Source organism: Bidens hawaiensis, unplaced genomic scaffold, assembly GCF_021521415.1.
Source record: "Bidens hawaiensis isolate Kalapana, Puna unplaced genomic scaffold, B.hawaiensis_p1.1 tig00025353_1, whole genome shotgun sequence".
In the NCBI taxonomy this organism is placed as follows: Eukaryota; Viridiplantae; Streptophyta; class Magnoliopsida; order Asterales; family Asteraceae; genus Bidens; species Bidens hawaiensis.
Window position 1 is genome coordinate 66,375 of NW_027494039.1, and position 22,382 is coordinate 88,756.

A 22,382-nucleotide genomic window follows, 5' to 3' on the forward strand; every position below is an offset into this window, starting at 1 on the left:
ATAAATAATGTATACCAAAAAATACAACAAATGTAGTGTATAAGGAAGTTTTTTACTTATTTGTATCATATTTGTGTAACCTTAGTTATTATGTAATTTTTACAATTTTAATATAAATTGTAATTGTATTAACAATATATGATAATTTTGTTGACTGAATTTTACTTAATAGCTAGTGTTTAGAATTTTCATCAATTACCTGTACCTGTGTAATTTACGGGCCTTAAATTAGTAATAAAAATATTATATTATATATTTCTTTTTCCTTTATTTTAGTTTGGAGCTAATAACTTATATTAGATTTAGTGGATTATGGATTAAAAAAGGTTTTAGGCCCGATATACCAAATCCAATTATATATTTTAATAAGGTTTAAAGCTCCTCCCAAGTCCCATCTTCAACTCTGCCGGCTAAGGTTTCAGTCTCTTCTTCAGGTAGGTGACCTAAAGGCTTTGATTTTTAATTTTTATTTTTTCATTCTTTTAATATATTATTAACCTTTACCAAAACCGAAAAGAAATTAAAAGAATATTCAGATTGTGGAAGCATATACGTGTATCTTGGGAAGTTACATATATATGTATCTCATACGAGATAAATATACGTAGATTACGAGCTACATATATGTGCTTCCGCACTCTACATAATTTTTTTAGTTTCTTTTTGGTATTAACAAAAATTAACAACATATAAAAAGAACGAAAAAAATTAGTGTTTAATAATGGAAGAAGGATTCTGGTATTGATTCTTTTCTATGTGAGATTAAATATGTGAAATAACTATAACTATACTTAATAAAGCAAACTGGTGCTTTTGCAGGTAAGCCATGGTGAAGCATAACAATGTCATCCCAAATGAGCACTTCAAAAAAGATTGGCAAAACTATGTCAAGACATGGTTCAACCAACCCGCCCGCAAAACCAGGAGACGCAGCGGTAGGCTATGATGTTTCATTATAGCTAGTTTGTTGTCTCTATCTCATTTTAGTTAATCTTCTTGCTTCACTGTTAATATTTCTATATATATTTACAGCTAGGCAAGCGAAGGCTGTTAAAGTTTTCCCGAGGCCTGCGGGAAAACTGCGTCCCCAGATTCATGGTCAAACCTTGAAATACAACATGATTCTTAGGGAGGGCAGGGGATTTTCACTTGAAGAATTGAAGGTGAGACGTCTCGGTTTTGTATTAAGTAATCAAAATATACCTTTTTTACTTATTAGTGTATATCTGTTATTAAAAACAGGCTGCGGGTATTCCCAAGATACTTGCTCCAACCATCGGTATTGCTGTGGACCATAGGCGCAGGAACTCCTCTTTGGAAGGTTTACAAGCTAATGTTCAGAGGCTTAAAACCTTCAAGGATAAGTTAATTGTCTTCCCAAGACGCGCAAGAAAGACAAAGGTGAAGGTTTTAAAATGTTTGGTTAATATTATAAACTACTTGTATAGTTAACTTTTTTCATGAATCAGGCGGGTGACTCTTCACCAGAAGAGCTTGCAGCCGCCACAAAGGTTCAAAGTCAGGTATTGCCTGTTGCTAGTGAGAAGGCTGCTGTTGAAATAGTAAAGGTTACTGAAGAGATGCAGTCATTTAACGCGTATGCCAAGTTGCGTCTTGAAGGTACAAGCCGACGTCTTTTGGGTGCAAGGCTTAAGAGGGCTGCAGAGGCAGAGAAGGAAGAAAGGAAATAGAAGAAAGGGTCTTGACTCTTGGCTGCTTGGTTTGATAATTTATTATGACATGAAACTGCTTTGAATTTTATTTTGGATTTAGATGGTTTGTCCTTTTGTTTTTGAAGTTTAAACTTTGTTTCTGATATGAAAAAAATTAAAAATGATGTGATTAGCACCAAGTTCAATATTTGGGTGGTGATTTTTTTTTTTAGAATTAACCATCTTCATATATTAAATAAAAGAATCTAATTACAATATAGAGGTGGATAAGCCGGCAACAAACTGCGCCGCCACCCTCTTTTGAATAGAATAGGTTTTTAATTCTTTACGACTTTTGAGTTTTTAACAAAGTATTTTAACAAAGCATTGGCAGGGATGTATTTCTGTCGGCTTGCTGTTAAAATTTAACTAAGTATTTACATCAACTGTGCGCTATAATTTCCCAAAGTAGATACATACTAGCACAATGTATATAATAGTTATGCAGTCCATTTTTAATTACTTACAATATATTGATTTTAATTTTTTTTAAGTATGTAATATCTATACATACTATTAAAGCAATGAGTAATTTCCACATATCACCATTCTATGGTGTCCACATAGGATGCCACATCATTGTCATGTCATCCATTACCTTTCTTAAGCATTCCAACTCATCCACTAACCTTTATTTAAACCATAACATTTCTTAATTTTTTTACCATATTCAACATTTTCTCTCTTTCACCTATTAATATATTCCGGCGAATATCATTCAACATTTGTATCAATTTTCCGGTAAGTTTGTATTTTATAATAAACTTCCTACTGTTTATCTGTTTTTCCGGCAACCTTTTTTTCTGGTTATTGTTTTTGCTAACCTTTTTATGTTTATTCTCATTGTTAACTGATTTTATTAAAATCAGTTTAGATTGTAAATCATAAACAGCCATGAAAGTGATATGTGGATGTTTTACGTTTTTCCGGTAAGTATTTCCGGCAAGATTTTCCGTTAAATTTTTTCCGACTATGTTTTATACCTATAACAATGGTTGTTTTACATTATTTCAGGTTATTTACCCGTTTAATTTGCTGAGGATTTCATTTTAGTTTGTTAATCAAAATCTTATATTCTATTGTTACGTTTTTCCGGTAAGTATTTCCGGTAATTTTTTCGGTAACATTTTCCGTATATCAATATTAATATTCTTTTATATTATTTCAGGTAACATTTTCCGGTGAGCGTCACAGCTTATACAATCTTTTTTCCGGTAACATCTTTAAATTTCGTTTTTTCGTTAACACCTTTAAAATTTTTCTATTATTAGTTATAATTAAAATAATCCATAATATCAATATTAATATTCTTTTTATTATTTTAGGTAATTGCCGACTCATATAATTTAATTTCACGGAATGATTATGAGTTTATAGTATGTATAGATTTTAATTTTAATGTCGATGTATATTTTTTCCGGCGTGTTGTAATCTATTCGAGATAAGTCTGATCTATATTTTTTTCCAGCGTGTTGTAATCTATTCGATATGAATTATCTCATTAATACCATTTATTTTGTTTGACTTTCCTTATTATTTTAAATAACTTCATTAACATAAATATTGTAATTTAATTATCCCATTAAAACATTTTATATTCTTTGACTTTCCTTAATTTATAAACAAACCGATTTTAAAGTTAATTTGAATTATTTCAAATTAATTATTTTATAGTCAACGTGAATATTAATTAATTATTTTTATAATAACAATAAATTAATTAAAATGTATTATTGTTAGTTCAAATATTATATGAATTATCTCATTAATAACATTTATTTTGTTTGACTTTCCTTATTGTTTTAAATAACTTCATTAACATAAATATTGTAATTTAATTATTCCATTAAAACATTTTATACTAGGTTCGTACCCGTGTTACACACGGGTTGACATTAGATATGTAACAAAATGTATATAAACTACCATACAATATCATCATATATGTAATAAACCATAAGATATCATCAAATTTACAACCCAAAAGATATCATATATCTATATATTTGAGATATAGATAACAATATTGTCTACATAAAAACTTACTAATTACACAAACTTAAGTTTATAACAAAAGACATGACAAATATTTAGATGTTAATATTCTTATACCTACATGATATTCAAAATTTCCGTCATCAAACAGAATCATCATGCACTAAAACCTGAAAAAGACAAACAAACCATGGAACTCAATTAACTATTAACAAAAAGCTTACTAACATATATCATAAAGACTAAATGTAAACATAAATATGTAAATACTTTTGTTATAATACACACAAAATGTGAAAATGTAACACAACTTTATAGTCACAACAAATGAATCAAACTGGTTAAAAAAAATCATAGAATTTTGAAACTATAATATTATTGAAACAAACATATTAAACATAATCACTACAACAATAGAAGACCTAAACATGTGAATTCAACTTACCAAGCATCATTTTCATCCACAATCCACCAACAAAACAAAACTGCCATAACAACCTACAAAACAAAAAAATAAACGATTTTTAGCAGTTTATTGTAAGTTTTAGGAATTTGTATTTATAAATTAATGTAATAACATAAACAACCAAAACATAGCAAACAATAAACTAAATATTTTGACTAATTAAGTAAATAAGCAACTTATTGAATAATTGTTACCTTAAACTTCAACATCAAAATCCAAAAAACTATGAAAATCATCAAAATCGGACTCATAATTTTGACAATCTAACAACCATTTCACTTTCTGACCGACCTCCTCTTCCAAATCAAAATGTGCCCTGTGATTTCTCTCATTCGAAAGCTTCAACTCATCCAAATCTCTTAATAGGAAAAGATCATTCGATTGCAAAATTGTTTTTGGCTTAACAGTCTTCTGTTGGCTGTTGACATACTTTATAACAACTAAATTCTGGAAAGGATAAAAATACCACTCACTCACATTGACAACCGGAAGAACCTCTTGATCATGTTGTACAATATCTTCTCGTATAGCATTCATCAGGGAGTTCTCTTCATCAGTTAGAACTAGTTTGCGATTGCCGGCGGCGAAGATTTGGTACTTGTTGAGAATTCCAAAACACATAACAGAGTGGATGTTATACTTGTAAATTACGGAAAGATCATTGATAAAGAACTCATATCTGTTGTAATCGGAGGAAAATTTCCAGTTAACAATTGTCGACATTGTGTAAGAAGAAGAAAATTTTTTTGCGTTTGATTGAAGAAGTTAGGGTGTGATTGTTCATCTTCAAAAACTGTATAAATTAATAAAAATTAATGGCGGTTTATTGAATCAAGAAAACTAATTATTAACCCTATAGCTTCAGACTGTTGTTAAACATTATACCTATTTTTTTTTCCATAAAAAATCTGGTAAATAGATATAATCCAATATATATCAAATAACTTAGTCTAAAAATATAAAGTTTAATCAAATATCGTATAAATAAATTTTATGAAATTTAATTTCCTAAAATATACTGACTACAAGATAAAAGAGAAACATAAAAAATTAGAAAAATGAATGGATGATTAACAAACATACATATACCTATAGTTAGACATAAAATAATTAACACAGTCCTTTTATAATAAAAAGTTAAATGCAATTACAATGTTGAAACATAAACAAAAATGAAATGTAAAAACTCATAAAAGGTTTCCAAATATTTTCTTATACACAACGTTTTTTGTTTTGTTAATCAACTGAGATTATTTATCTAGTAAAACAATCTTAATACCTTCTCGAGTCTTAACTCTAGACAAAGCAATATAAAGCTGGTCATGAGTAAAAACCGGGTCTTTTAAATATAATCCAACACGCGATAACGATTGTCCTTGACTTTTATTTATAGTCATTGCAAAACAAACGGATATAGGAAACTGTCTTCTCTTTAACTTGAATGGAAGCTTCTTATCAGAAGGTGTAAGACTTATTATGCTAATTAAAGTACGAAATCCTATATTTGTACCAGAAACAACCTTAGCTTTAATGACGCGTTTTCCCAAACTAACAACTTGTAGTCTAGTTCCATTGCACAAACCCTTTTTCTGATTAATATTTCTTAGTAACATAATAGGAACTCCCACCTTAAGTAACAAACGATGGTTTGGCATTCCAGACATCTTTATACCATTAAGGAAATCAGGAGAGTACAACGTGGGATCAAAATCTGGATACCATTTGGATCGTCGTTGTTGATCTTTGAGGTGGAGGGAGTAGATTTTCGTTTCTTTGAAGATGAAGACATTATTAGAGAAATAAGAGTGAAAAATGGTGGAATAGATGTTAATAAATTATACAAAAGGATAAATATGGAAGATAGTTATAATAGAATATTAACTGATTTCATAATATTACATATATTTTGATATGTGATTATAATAATAATTTGGAAAGTATCTTTAAGCATTGATAACGATTATATATTGTTAATTTTAAGATAATATTTAGGAAATAAGGATAATATCCAATATAAGTCCAATTTAAATATTCTATTATGTAATATGTTCAAAGTTAATAAGTATAAAATGTGTTACCGTATAATATTTAAAACATGATAAATTAGGGTTACATACAAGTTTTGTTTTTTATGATTATGTTAACAAATAATTAGATATCAAAAAAAAGGAAAGACATAACAATACAATCAAACATTCTTTCAAAAGCAGACAAAATAAAATTTTAAATACCATAGTGCTTATAACAAAGTTTGAATAACGACAAAATTAAAAAATAACAAAAACGATAAATAAAACTCATCAACCATCAACTTCAACCACAACTAAAACATCATCGTCCTTATAATAACGAATAACCAAAGTGTTGCCAAAACATAACCGATTGTTGATTACGTAATCCTTCCATCCAATTAACGAAAAACGCCCCTTCTCTTTTTGGCCTCCGTTTTTAACTTTGAAGATTGTTTCCGAGCCGGCTAAACTTTTGAACTTAATTAAGCGTTTCTTTTTCAGATTTGCAAGTCTCCCGACCTCAGCTGGTAATCGCTAAGAAAAAAACATACAAATTTTATATGATTATTTTTACAGTTAAAAAAACATAACAAAAAATAAACGGGTAATTATATTTATTACCATACGATATTCAATCTTCTTACGGAACTCTGAATAACAATTAGAGTTTTCAGCCTTATTTTTTTTATTATGATTCAAATCTTTATTGTGAGAATAATCAACTACCGATTGGCAATATGGAGAATCGACTGTATGTTCACCATTCGGATTGAAGTTTGTTAATTGATGACATACAATTGGTGGTAAATGTGGAAACAATAAAGGAATACCGTTCTTGTCATACACTCTTAAATCAATGGTAGAATTGTTAACATACTTCAACCATAGAGCGTCACCATCTCTGAAACACAAATCTTGAACCAACTGTTTCCAACCGTCACCAAACAAATAGTGTTTTTTTGTAAAATTTAAAACTGATCTCCCATAAATGGTTATGATAAAAAATAAACTTAATTACTCCGATATGAAGCGAGTCTTGAAACTGAGTTTCAATATTCCTCTTTGAAACAACCTGTAAAGAAAATAGGAAAACATACTATATGTAAAAAACCATTTTAATATATAAATATATATTTATAAAACTGACTATTAAGTAATAACAGTTAATAAGAATTATACCAATTTATCATTCATTCTGTTATGATCGTATAAAACAAATGCCCGAAGATGCCCAGTAGAAATTGCCTTCTTCGAAGGAGTTCTAAGTAACCATTAACTATCATCTTCAAGTAAAATAAAAATAATTCTCTGATAAGGATGAATCTTCAAAGAAGACATTAGATCAAGAACTCCATCACCCAAACAAACTGATTTTTCTATTTTTTTAACTCCACTATCGACGATCCTTTGTAATGATGAATTTCTACTGTTTTAGGCAACACGTTAAACATTGAAGAATTTTGCAAGATAAATTCTTTGGGAATTTCCTAAGAAAAAAATTAACATTTACAACAATTAGGTATTGAATGTTTAGAGAAATATATTATCATATAATTTTAACAATACCTGAATAGGAAATTTGGGATCTTCGATAAGCATGAGAAAAGAAGTTGTCATAACCAAATAATCTTTCTACAACACAATAATGTTTATGTAAAATCTTAGTTATTGACGTATTAATCTAAGAAATATAAGTTATATAAGAATCGTGAAACGTTAATCTAAACATTATACGAAGAAAATTAGAAAGTAAGGAATGGAGAAATACATGAAAGACGGCGGGGAGAATGAAAAAGAAGATGTTAAACCTAAAAGATGATTAGGTATTTAAAACATTTTTTAAAATTAGATTCTAACTAAGTTAATAGGCGGCATATTTGTTAGAATACAAATTAACATAAAAGGAAAATAGGAGGGGCGGGTATTGAATTTGAATTATATATTCTAGAAGAATCATATGAACTTAACAAATTTAAACACATTTATTTGTTAGTTATAATCAAATATGGAAAACATATACTATGAAAAAAATAAAACATCTGCTAAATAAGTAAATTTAATATAAAATTAACATATACTAAACATAAAATTCTATAACATTTATAATAACAATAACACCACATCAACATGTATGACAAAGACCAAGATATGATAAACATATGTTCTATAAGATATTTTAAGTTTATACAAAACATTAATACTTAATAAAGATATTAAACACAGTACATAAAAAAGTGTCATGGTAGCATAACTTAAAAAAGATAAACATAATATTCTTGAAATCCAACATTGATAATGGAAAAGCTAATTTGAAACCTATTCAAATACTTGGGACATGATTAGAGAATGAGTGGGACGGTTGTACTCGAGTAGACATTTCTTCCCAAACTCGAGTGAATTAAGACTAACAAATTGTGGCCAGTCATGAACTCTAAACTTGTAATTACCCTGATTGTGTTCCATGTGTATTTTAGTCATGACATCTTCACCATTTGGGTTTATCAACACCAACTCAGTCTCCTTATTCAACCCATTGGCACGTGCAAAATCAACAGGTAAACATTGTAAAAAATATAAACAAAAGTATTTAGTATTTATAATAATACATACTTAAGAAGATAATACGTATGTATACCATGACCAATTTATGACAATGGAACATAACTTACCAAACGATCCCTAATAACAACTTCAACAAAATTTTTACTGACATGTTCATCTTAAATCCAAACACGCTCACCTTAATGATCAACAACACCAAAGCTTTCATCATCTAATTATAAAAACATACAACAAAAGTTAAAAAATAAATATATTTTCTGAAATATATTAGGTGAATATTGGGAAATTAACCTGAAATAGTAACTATATCTAGACCAACAACAAAACTTTGTTGAGCAAACTATGTACGTTCAACACCACGACTATCAAATACGTATAACCTGAGAGTATTGTCATCCACCGGTAAAAACACAAGATAATCATTAACTTGTAAGTTAACATGCATTGCTAAACTGGGCCATTCACCAACGAATGTGTATCCATGAATACTGCTTTTCAAACTTTTAAACACAAGAGTCCATTTACTTCCATCAACTAAAGAAACATCCCAGTTGGCAGATGATCTACCACGCTTCATATTTGAAAGGTAACATACAAGCTGATCGTCTCTTAATTGCTGTAAACAATAATAACAAATAAGTAAAAGATAAATTTTACGTATTAAAAAAATAAATATAAAAAAGTTTAAAATTTATATATACAAACGAATAATAATACGCTTTAACATACCAACTTATTCATTGTTGGATAAGAGACATAGAAATCAAAAACCTTATGCCTCCAGTCCGGATGTTCTGGAACATATAACAATCTCCACTCGTGTGGCCGAGTGGGAAAGAAAACCAAAACATCTCCAAATAAGAAACCGTTGTCTTTTACAAATGGGAACCATCCATTGGCAAATACATACTTATCAATGCTCAATTCAATATCAACGGTCCACTCTTGGTTTAGATGGGTGATGGAAACAGTCTCATTAAGAGGTTCATGTGGAAAAAGAAGCTTAAAATAATCTTTGGGAATTTTCTATAGAATATAACAGAAACCATATTTTAATATACTAACCTCACAATTATAAGTACATAATAATAACAACTACTTTTAAATGGTAGATACTGACCATATGTTCAAGGGATGATTGATTAAACACAGCTAGTGCAGGATAATCCATCTGATTAACAAATAACAATGGTAATTAGTCTAGACAAAAACTAAAAAATTAACATTAATGATGAAGAATATGAATAATTAAGAAGAAAAATCTAAAAAGAGGGATTATCTGGGACAAAATCAAAAACTAATTAGGATTGAAGGAAAGAACTTACCTTCAAAACCTGGAAGAAGAATCTAAGATTGATGTTGATATTGATCAGATTGTAAAAATAGATTAAAAAAATTATAATTTTGTTAAAAATGATACAAAAGGTCGGTTTTAAACCCGGGTCATTATATGGTAAACGGGTTTCTTGGAAATATACACATCACATTTAATAATTGGAATATATTTAAAGTGGAGTATAAGTTAAGTACAATATCTTTAATATTTATATTTCTCTTAAATTTAAACTTTGGGAGAAGGTAGTTACATTTTTTAGAGACTAATACAATTCCACCAAATTTATCGAATTAAAATTTTAAATAACATACCATAAAATAATTAAAATAAAATTAGTGACTTGCAATACACAATAGAAACAAAATAAGGTTAATGATAATATAAAGAAATAAAAAACCACCATGATAAATGTATGTGAACAAAAATAAAACCAACAATCAAGTCTTCAAAAACACCACCAAAATTAAGTCTTAAAATAGAAATAACACCGAACAGACTCAGGTGTATTTATTAATAAAATGTGAAATATATGTTGAAGTCACTTCTCGACCTTAGGAGTAAGAAGTTTAACACCATTCTTGCTTGTTCCAACAGCATTAACAAACTCAGAATCACCTTGAACATCGCCTGTCTTGGACTTAGTAGAAGAAAAAGCCGATGGTTGATCACCATCAAAAACATCCACAAGTTTACGCTTCAGTTTGTCATCGGAATCACTACTTGACAACTTGATCTCATTCAATTCCTCATCAACCAAAGGATAAGAAATTGGAGTCTTGTTATCACCATTCTCAGAAATCTGTCAAAAAGAATAAGGTGTAAAAACAAATATAAAAACAAACCAAAAAAACAAAATAATGTAAAATACATAGAAGGGGAAAAAACCTTTAAAGAAGCAGAGCTTGTAGATTGAAGATCAGTTAAAGAATTTCCAAATGTAAGAGATCCAGAATCAGAAGGCTACAAATATAATACAAAAAAATAAGATATAAGGCTATAATATAGTTGATAATTCATTTTAAAGGCAGATGAATTTACCACTATAAACTCAGGCATTATTCTTTTCTCAATAGCAGAAATTATTTGTTGATCATCTGTTAGCTTTGATATATCGTATACCTCAACATTATTCCTAAAATTGAAATCGGCAATTTCAACTTTAAAAGCAAACTTCTTTTCCAACAAATAGTTCAACTCACCGGGAAATCCACCAAGCTCAACATCATCCTAAAATATTTATAAAAAAAACATATGTTACATAAAAAGTGTTTCATATAAATTAAAAATTAAGAAGTAGAATATGAATAAATAATAACATAACCTCATCTTTAGCAGCAAGCAATTCAGATGCTGTTTTTTTGATAATAAGTTTGGCATCACGATCAAAAAGTGTCAACGAAACAACACCACTGCCATCTTGAACTCTTAGCCTAATCTTAAACCTGAAAGAAATTTGTAATCAACAACATAACAACATTTATTATTAAAACATATTTACTTATACAATATACACTATACCTAGGAGTAGGTGTAACACCCAAAGTGTTACATCTCTGATTCTTGCATTCATAAACATCTTTGCCTTCGACAACAGTCACGCTCACCTTACGACTACAACTATTGCAACCGACATAGTACCATTACGAGTCGGGGCAAATAGCCTTTATGGTCCCGAGTACTATAATACTCTTTGGCTGAAATAAATCAATTAAAAATAATAACATAAGCGTTTGGTAAATGATAGAAATTATAATTATATGTCATTATTATAAATTACCTGCAATATTGTGCAAATTTCACAAATGTTGAAAAATGATGTAACCATCAGAAACTCTTCATCAAGAGTAGACATCAACTTAACAGGAATCGGCCTACGAACAGGACCATCAACATTGAGTTCCAAAAATTCAAACAAACTGCAGAAATATCATTTAAAAAATGTTAGAAATTTCAACAAATAATAAATTGAACAGACAATCAGGAAATCTAATAATAATATTACTGTGTCCTATAATCTTCAATTTCAGAAATACTATCATTCATGAAAACACGAGTAACATCAGAACCGTAGGAATTAGACACATACGGTTTCTCTAAAAAAAGAAAAAATTTACAGTCATTATGATATAATATTAAAATAAGAAAGTGACAATGAGAAAAAAAATTACAGATAAAAAAAATAAAACAAACCTTTATGGTATTTAACTCTACCAAATTGCATGAGAATAATCATATGTGATTCATCAAAATGCTCAACAACATACTTAGAGAACTGTGATACGTAATCCCCCAAAGAGTGACGTAAACACTGTCACCGCTGTAAACAAAAATAAAATAATTGTTATATGACAAAATAATATTAATACAAACAGAAATATAAATTAATAAAAAATATTTACCTGATATCAGAAACCTCCATAGTTAATCTTGCACTTTTTTTAACATCTCTCATATTAGAATTGTTATCTTTAAAAACATGAACAACATGTCCAATTATATCTGGAAAAGATCCGATTAAAGAATTAGAAATACAAAAACTGTTCATAGATAATAAAAACATAAAAGTATGTAAATAATACCTATAGTAGCTTTCAACGGGATCTCTTTATCAATAACTGACTTGAATGAGTAAAACTTAAAACCGAATGTAGGACCATCAAACTGATTACAAGGATTAACATGGGTACTGGAGTTTAAAACTAACTTATTAGGGCAGTCGATAACCTTGTAATTAGATGCATTAGATCCAAGGCTAGGGTTGACTATAGTTAATGTAGCATTCTCGTTTAAATAACGTTTGAAACGGAATATATCTTGTATAAAAACTGTAGACTGCATTCGGGTACCCTAAATTGTTAAAAATACAAAATATAATTATTAACATTAAAAAACGGGAAAAATATTCATAAACATAAATGGTAAAAAAAAATACCGATTCATCCATAAAAACCATTTCCATCAAGAAATCTTCATTAGGTTTATTATTATCCTTGACACTCCAAACCTTCAACACTTTTACCTTAATGGTTGATGGAGTAGATCTAAGCACATCAATCTCGTGTAACTTAGTAACATTCTGGGCCTCTATTGACCTTAAAAATTAATAAAAATAATAATTAGTAACGTATATTGAATGTAAAAGTTGATAGATAAAAGAAATAATATTAAAAGTTAAAATGACATTAACTTGGATGAACACAAACAATGGATATTGTGATGTCTGAAAGTGAGGAGAAAGATTAAGAAATGAAAGAATATATAGTATAAAATAGTTAGTTATTTATGTAAAATTTAATATAAATAGTAATGATTGATATTAATTGAGATTTATAATTCTGGAAATCATCTAAATATTGGTTATGATATAAAAATTGTTGATAGTCAAACGAATTATTTTTAGAATAATTGATTTGTACATAATATAAAAGTTTGAACTTGATTAGTAGTAACTGCGAATTATAATGTTATGCAATAAAAAATTGTTAGGGATACACAAAATATTTGTCAAATACATTGTTTTAATCAAATAAAAGATATGTAATCACATACATTGTAATACTATGAACTATAAGTTTAAATTTGTAACAAAAATACAATTAATAACATAGTTATAAAGTTTAATTTTAATAATGTCTAAACTAAATAGATATATATAAATTATTATTCTGAATTATACGGAGTACATATTATTATTATTATATTAAATATAGTAAATATAATAATCATTTACTCAAAGAATCTATAAAAATTATTTAATAATTATTTAATTATCAATTCAAATTTTAGTTGTACAAATAAAGGAAACCTGTTAACTAGGAAACCTATAATAATTATTTCATAATTATTTAGTCAAACAATTAATATGGACATTTATTACAAATTTTAATCAAACTTTAAATTCTGGTATAGAGATACCATAGATAAATTATATAATTTACCTATTTATATAATTTGATAAATGTATAGAGATACCATAGGTAAATTATATAATTTGATTTACCTATTTATGTAAATTATTAAAGTTGTTACTCCGTATTATGTATTATTATTTATAGATTATGGACATTTCATTTAATAGACATTATTATTATGTATATTATGGATATTAATCAAATTTTTCTGAGTTTATATTATGTATTAAAACTATATACCATTACCGTAAACTAAGATTAACTTTGAGTTTGGTCAAATAATTTATTAATGGTATATTTTTACATTTTTGGTATATTGTTAAAACTTTGATTTAAATTTGTAATTAATTGTATTAACACTACAAAAATTTGGAAATAGTTAATTGAGTAAAGTCAATGTATAATAACTAATTCGGTTATGAGGACACATTAGGTAAGTCAAACAAATTAATTATAATTAATGGAATAGTCAATGCTGTAATTTATTTAAAAAAAAAAGGAAAACAAATATTATTAACTTTTAACTAAAACATATGAAATAAAATATTGAAATACATGAATATTTAAAAATTTAAATCTATACATGAATATATCTTAAGAATACATATACTACAGTCTTGATCAATTGTGATATTAGTACAGATGAGTCCGACAATAACCTGAAATAATAAATTCGAGGATTATTATTGATAATATGGACTTTTGAACATAATTAACAAAGCCAAAATTTAAAAGGTGTTACCGGAATAACTATATTGTCGGAATTACCATGGTATACCGGAAAAGCGAAATGAGGATCTATTAGTTGTGACATTAACCTGAAATTATAAAGTACAATATTCATGCGGAATGTCTTACTGGAAAAAGTACACACAAAATATAAAGTATAGATGAGTCGAACAATATCCTGAAATAATAAATTAGACAATTAATATATATATTATGGAGTTTTAAACAATAATTAAAAGAAGGAAAATTTAAAAGGTTTTACCGGAAAAACGATATTGTAAGAATGACCATGGTATACCGGAAAAAAGAAAGAAACTTCTATTAATCATGAAAGTTCATATTTTGATTAATTAACAGAGTTAAATGAAGTATTGAAACAAATATAAAAAAATCATCGTTATAAACATGATAGGAAAAAAAACGGCAACACTTACCGGAATAACTTAAAACGTCCACATATCACCTTCATGACCGTGTATTATGTCACCAACCTAAACTGATTTTTTTGAAATCAGTTATATATGAAAATAAACATATAAAACTTATAAGAAAGAATAACCGGAAAAAATAATAAGGTTGCCAGAAATTAATTTATTGTAGTTTACATTAGATCGGAAATATTAAGCAGAAATAAGAGGTTAAGAGCGGCCATTAGGGTTTGTGAAAAGTGCAAGCAGAAGAATTTAGACTTAAATACAGTATTTGAATTTACGGGTTAATGGGTTAATGGATAATGAAGACCCGCGAGAAATTAAGCTAATATGGGTTAATGGGTTAAATGTGGTTTAATTGCTGAGTTGGAATGATTAAATAAGGAAATGGATGACATGGAGGTGAGGTGGCATCCTATGTGGACACCCTAGAATGGTGTCATGTGGAAATTGTGTCCTACTTTAATAGTATGTATAGATTCTTTGACTTGCCTAATTTATAAACAAACCGATTTTAAAGTATATTTGAATTTATTTCAAATTAATTATTTTATAGTCAACGTGAATATTAATTAATTATTTTTATAATAACAATAAATTAATTAAAATGTTATATTGTTAGTTCAAATATTAAAGTTTAAACGTTAATATTAAAGAATAATTAAATAAGAAAATATGTAAATCATTATACGAATTAAGGTAATTCGTTTGAATATTAAATTTATATACATTAAATTAATTACTTCTTGGTAATTAAGGTAATCCATATATTTTGAATAATAAATTTAAATTCGTGAATTAAGGTAATCCATATATTTTTGGTATATAACCATACTCCTTGATACAAATTACAAATTACAAATTAATTACTTTATAGTCAAAGTGAATATTAATTAATTATTTTTATAATAACAATAAATTTTTTGGTATATAACCATACTTCGTGGTACAAATTACCAATTACGAGTTGATTACTTTATACTTAACGTTAATATTAATTAATTATTTTTATTATAACAATAATTTTTTGGTATATAATCATACTTCGTGGTACAAATTATAAATTACAAATTTTTTGTTACAAATGTTATACCGTTACTTCAAATATTAATTTTAAAACGTTATTATTAAAGTAAATAAGTAAATTTAGATAAGTCGTTTGAAAATAAGTAAATATGTAAATAATTAGTCGAATTATGGTAAGTTGTTTGAAAATATTAAATTTAATTCGAAAAATAAGTATCCATATATTTTTGGTATATCTTGACTAAAATAATTTAAAAACAATTATTCTTATATTTATTTTTGGTATAAGTTAATTTGAAAATTTTTGTCATAAATTTAGCTAATAATAATAATAATAATAATAATAAATATATCAAAAATTACTTAAAAAATATTAATATTAATATTAACGAAAGGTTTCACTTGTCGAGTCCCATTAACACATTTTATATACTTTGACTTTCCATAATTTATAAACAAACCGATTTTAAAGTTAATTTGAATTATTTGAAATTAATTACTTGATAGTCAACGTGAATATCTTAATTTGGTATTCGAAAATTTAAAATTAAACGAGATTGAATAGTGTTAATTTGGTATTTGAACATTTTCCTAATTTCAAATTAAACTTAATTTGAATGTTTTTTGACCATCAAGTAAATAAGTTAATTTTGTATATTTTTGGTACAAGTTAATTTGAAAATAAGTATCCATATTTTACATAATAGGAAACTATATGATTTGTATTTATATTACAATTTTACAATTACAATATATTATAATTTACGGATTTATTTAGCATTTCTATTTATATTATAGTTTACATAAATGAGTTATACACTGTTTGAGGCCTGTGTATTACACGGGTAATTGATCAAAATTTTGTACTTTAATCATTATTGTAATACACGGGCCTTAAATATGTTAACAATTAACCGTGTAATACATTTTGTTAAATATATGATCATTTTGTTAACTATATTTTACTTAATGATTAAAACAACAAATCCCTTAATATATATTTATTCCTAAATGAGAATAATAAAAACCATTTATTTAAACCATTTTAAAATACGAATTTTTTTACCACCTATATTAAATTTACAAAAAAGGTTATACAGTTGGACTTTGACTAAACTTTTAGAAACCAAATTTTAATAGGTTAATAACTTGAATATTTTTATTAATATGACTTGACTCTAATTTTGGTAAATGTGTACGTTATTATAATTTTAATAATAATAATTAATAATAATTTAATTTCAAATAATGCACTTACCGTCTAATTAAATTCATGATGTAATACCTTATAATTCATCTAAAATAATCCGTTCTTATAAAGATAACATTTACAATTCATTTAAATTCAGAACAAATATGTATATTTTACGTTTTCTATAATTCCCGCTCATGTATTACACGGGTCTCTCTTTAATTCAAAAGTGGATTTTTTTAAGATGAAAATTTACTAACTATATATATATATTTTCCAGTCTGACATTTGTTAGAAATAATTCAAATTTGCAGCAACCAAGCAAGTCTAAGAGACTTACAATACACAGTTGATCATTTATTTCAAATTTCATAGATAGTCATCAACCATTTCAAATTACATTATCTCTAAATGGGTAAAAAATATAGCTACAAAGGAAACAAATTAAATGGGTACATATTGAAAGAAGCATAAAGCTAAAGAGCACAATATATTAAAACAATATAAGATTATTATTATATGTATTCAATGATTATTTAACACAATTTATCTATAAAATAGTTATAAAAAATTGAATGAGAAAGCTTTTTTATATTTCATGAATGATATATATTAGGAATCAACTATATGTCAACTGCACTTGAATAAAACTTAATATGTTATTGAATATTGATTAAGACTTCATTTTAAAGATCAATTAATTATTGTATTATGAAAAACTAAATTTAGATTTTTGATTGTCATAACAATTTGTTTTGTAACATAATTTTATAATATACTTATAAAAAGAAATGTCTTAAATGTTATTCATCTTTTAACACATTTTAACATTGATGTGTAATAAATGTTTTAAATTGATGTGTAAATAAACACGGGTACTATTTTAGAGTAATAAACATTACGGTTATTGGTGTGTAATAAATGTCTTACAGAGAGTTCATCTTTTGAATCAACATTGAGATAATAGTTTTGTTGAATCGACATTGTAAAATTGTTTTATTGATTTGAAGACTAATTTCCTTTTTTTGCTTATTATTGTACTAATGGTATAAGTTATAAAATAATTTAACTTTTATTATCTTTGTTATTCTTTGTATGTTTTTATATATGATTCAATAAGTTATAATATCTTATAATTCATGTAAAATTATCATTTGTTTACAAATACAACATTTATATTTAATTAAATTTATATGATGTTACATATATATTATGATTTTAAATATGTTCCACCGTATGTAACACGGGTACTAATCTAGTATATACTAAAATTAAAAAGAATATGTTTGATTTATGGTATATTTACACTTTTAAAAAATAATAGTGAAGTCTGTAAAATTTATTTTGTGTAAAAAAACCTGTATATAACTAGATAAAACATAAAAAAAGTTGTAGCTTTTCGAATTTTATCTTTTTAATAATCTAAATTGTCCTAGTTATGTATGTGATACTACACTAATTTGTGGTGTGCAAAGTTGAATCGGTTAGGGAGTTTAGTCATAACCATAATCATATCCGAGCTTAGATTATAGGAGATTGTTTAACTTCACCGTATGGTTGGTTAATCATTGGTCAGTTAACTTTTGGTTATTGGTCGATTTCGGTTAAGTTTCGTTAATTATCATCGGTGTATTTTTTTTCTTTGTTCTGGTTGAAAATGGTTCGGTTATGGTGTCACAATCACAAATATTGAAGTTTCTAGATGTAAATATGCCAGTTTCAAGCTTGGTTACGGTGTTCTAACTTATGTTATAAACATTTATAACATAATTAAAATGTTTGATGCTAGAATTGGAAGTATAAAAGATAAAAATAGAGGTATAAAATTTGGGAAAACACAAGCATACAATGTTTGGTTTGGTTTCAGTTAAAGTCGGTTAACAAAGACACATTAATCGTAACCATAACCGAATGGTCTGTTAATTAGATTCACCTAGCCATAACCGTTAGTTTTGTTCGGTTATAATTAACCAAATTGGTTAATGGTTTTGTTTTCAGTTGTGGTCGGGTTTTGCTCACCTCTGCACTTGTATTGATGATGTTCTAGCATAATAATAACAATAATAATAATAATAATAGAACTGCGGAAAACATATTCAAAGATGAACCCACAGGTTCTAGGCCCGGTATAGCCTATTGTTAGGGAGAAGCCTGCTGTTAAACTTGTGAAGGTTACCGAAGAGATGAATTCATTTAATTTAATTTAATGCCTATGCTAAGTTGCGTTTGGAGAGGACAAACAAACGCCATTTGGGTGCAAGGCTTAAGAGGGCTGTAGAGGCGGAGAAGGAAGAAAAGAAATGGGTCATGAAAGTGTCTTGTTTGCTTAATTGGTTTGTTTACCTTATGTTACAAACTGCTTTGGATGTTATTTGGAATTATATGGTTTGTGTTTTTATTATTTTCTAAAGTTTAAATTTGTTTTTGATATCAGAAAGATGGTGTTACCGGGTGCCTGAAACGGGTAAACCAGACCCGGAAAACGTGTAGCACGAAACAGGGTCTAGAACGGGCAAAACATGTAACTGGGTGCCGGTATGCGCGGAATTTGTAAATTGGCCCCAGTACACGTGAAACGCATAACCAGAAGCTCGTACTAGCGAAATAGGTAAAAAAATTCTTAATGTAGTACTGTTAACAAAATTGCGCTACCCCTGAAATTATACTCTACATCCACCACTATTAATACAAGCAAGCTGAATATTCCAACACAAACAAAGAAATTAGTTAGATTTTCCATTTAATTGTATTTAAGTAATCATTATTATTTATAAATATAAACCAAAAATTGTATAATATGGATTGTTAGGCCGAGCCTATATTGTAGGCATTGTTTTTGGTAATTTTGTTAATGACCTAATTTAAAAACTTTTGGTGCACAAGTTATAAAAACTAAACCGATCATCATTATTCATTACATTTACACCTCTCATTCTTTCACCGGCTTTGCTTCTGTGTGCTCTATCGACGCCAACTTTCATTGTGACGCCAAACAAGTAAAGTTTATTCTATTTTTTAAAACCTTATTTTTCTGCATCTCTTAAGTTCACCTTTTAGCTACTTGCTTGATATTAGTTCTAGAAAACATGAGTTTTCATTGGTTTGGTTTAAATACGTTAAACCATTCAAAGTGATCATAGGTTTTGTTTCACGGTCGGTTTTTTTAGGAAATTTTACGTCCTATAGGAGTTTGACACATCTCACCTTTTGATATATTTGGGATAATTTCCAAAATACCAATTTGACAATCTCTTCCCTCAATGTCCATGCTAAATCATGTTGACTTGTTGAGTTTTAATCATTAACTCGGCATGATTTTTAGCCAAACAGATTCTCCCTCTTGTTTTAAAACCTATCGAGGAGATTATCTAACGAGATTACTTTGGCTTCCGACAAGATTATTTTGGCTTCTGAGTTGTGACTTGAATGTTTTGAACTAATGGCAGAATCTGGTTGGCTTAAAATCTTTTCGAGTTAATGATTAAAAAGTTAGCAGATCAATGAGTTTTAACATGGACATTTTGAGAAACGGCTAGTCAAATGGAGATTTTCTTGATGTTAACTAGTCAAATGGACATTTTTGGTCACAACCCCGTTTATTTTTACTTGTTTCGTTTGAACATTGGGGTTTGGGGAAATTTTCAGTCTTTAAGTTGAGAAATATTCAAACTTTTAAAGAATGATTTAGTTTATGGTTTATACTCGAAATCAATGGACCATAGGATTTTGACCTGTATAACCTTTTATATTTTACTTGTGTCTTTTATAAGTTGGTACATAAGTTTAAGAGTTATGAACATTATAGCTTCTTTAGTTTGTTAGTGTTTTTTAATATTTTTATTATTCTTAAGCCCAACAAGACCATTAGTGTTCGGTTTACAATGGCCAAAAATTGTTATTAGCTTGTAAGTTTAATTCCCATCTTTACTTTAAAATCGCAAAACATTATAACTCGAAGCATTAGTTAATCATGTAACAATGATCTCTGAAAGTTGAGAACTAGTGTTGATTGGAAGTTAAATAATTTTACTAGTTTATTTGTTAACATATGTTTAAAACTGCAGAAAACATTTTCAAAGATGAGCCTATTACAGAAAAGAAAAAGACCAGAATCTAAACCAGCCAATGGTCTATCCGAGCCTGATCAGGTGGTACTCGATGCCATCAAAAGCAAAGGCGAAAACGCGATCACAAAATATAGCATTGGTCAAGAAACAAATCTGCCAAAAGTCATTATCAACAAGTGCATCAAGAAACTTACAGATTTGTCAAAGATCACTAAAATAAAACATGCCCAAGTCAAAGGAGACCACTTCATTGCAACAGAATTCAAGCCTTCGGACGCTGTCACCGGTGGTGTATGGTTTGATGATGAAGGTAATCTCGATACCAACTACATCGATCAACTTAAAGAAGCGTTTTTAAGGATCTTTCAAAATAAGCTGAAAGTGACAACAGCCGAGGGACTTTACGAATTGATTATGAAACATGATCTCCTAATAAACATAAAATGCACGAGTCAGCAAGTAAGTGAATTATTAGGTCTGATGGTTCTTGAAAATTCGATTATTGAGGTGAAGAGTAGTGGGCTCGGGGAGTATTATTCGATCCCCGTTGGAACCGTGTGTTATCGGCTTCCTGATGAAAATATTAACCAGGGTCTGAAGACAGGCGGGTTGGCTTCGGTCCCTTGTGGTGTGTGCCCTCGGATCAGGGACTGCACACCGGGTGGACTTATATCACCAGCTACTTGTGTTTACTACACTAAATGGTTGGAGTTTTGATATAAAACATATTACGAGTTTGATCATTTATATTATTGTTTTCATGCATTCTAAATGGAGTTTTGATATAAAGCATAGTGGCGGATTCAGAATTTTGTTCCTATTGGTTCATCTTTTTTCGGTGTTTAAATTTCACACAATCAAATGTTAAATTTTTCGGGCCGGTCGGGCATTGGTGTAGAATATCATATAATACAATACCATAATAAAACAATATGTTAATATA

At 27.8% G+C, this 22,382-nt stretch overlaps 2 protein-coding genes across 2 annotated transcripts; both read left to right on the plus strand.

The window, feature by feature from the left end:
- Positions 1–816: 816 nt before the first annotated feature.
- Positions 817–1,768, plus strand: LOC143571321 (large ribosomal subunit protein eL13z-like). The gene is made up of 4 exons (XM_077056780.1): positions 817–935; positions 1,033–1,163; positions 1,243–1,401; positions 1,470–1,768. Exons 1-4 carry the CDS (start codon positions 827–829, stop codon positions 1,689–1,691), a joined length of 621 nt encoding a protein of 206 aa, XP_076912895.1. The 5' UTR covers positions 817–826; the 3' UTR covers positions 1,692–1,768.
- Positions 1,769–20,831: 19,063 nt separating this feature from the next.
- On the plus strand, positions 20,832–22,156 carry LOC143571322 (uncharacterized). The gene has a single exon (XM_077056781.1). It carries the CDS (start codon positions 21,452–21,454, stop codon positions 22,154–22,156), a length of 705 nt encoding a protein of 234 aa, XP_076912896.1. The 5' UTR covers positions 20,832–21,451.
- The last annotated feature ends 226 nt before the right edge of the window (positions 22,157–22,382 follow it).

Excerpts from the sequence above, each read along its gene's own strand:
- LOC143571322 (XM_077056781.1), top strand. The coding sequence starts at position 21,452 with ATGAGCCTATTACAGAAAAGAAAAAGACCAGAATCTAAACCAGCCAAT.
- LOC143571321 (XM_077056780.1), top strand. The coding sequence starts at position 827 with ATGGTGAAGCATAACAATGTCATCCCAAATGAGCACTTCAAAAAAGAT. Across the intron at positions 936-1,032 it reads CAAAACCAGGAGACGCAGCG|CTAGGCAAGCGAAGGCTGTT; the intron begins GTAGGCTATGAT and ends ATATATTTACAG. Across the intron at positions 1,164-1,242 it reads TTTCACTTGAAGAATTGAAG|GCTGCGGGTATTCCCAAGAT; the intron begins GTGAGACGTCTC and ends TATTAAAAACAG.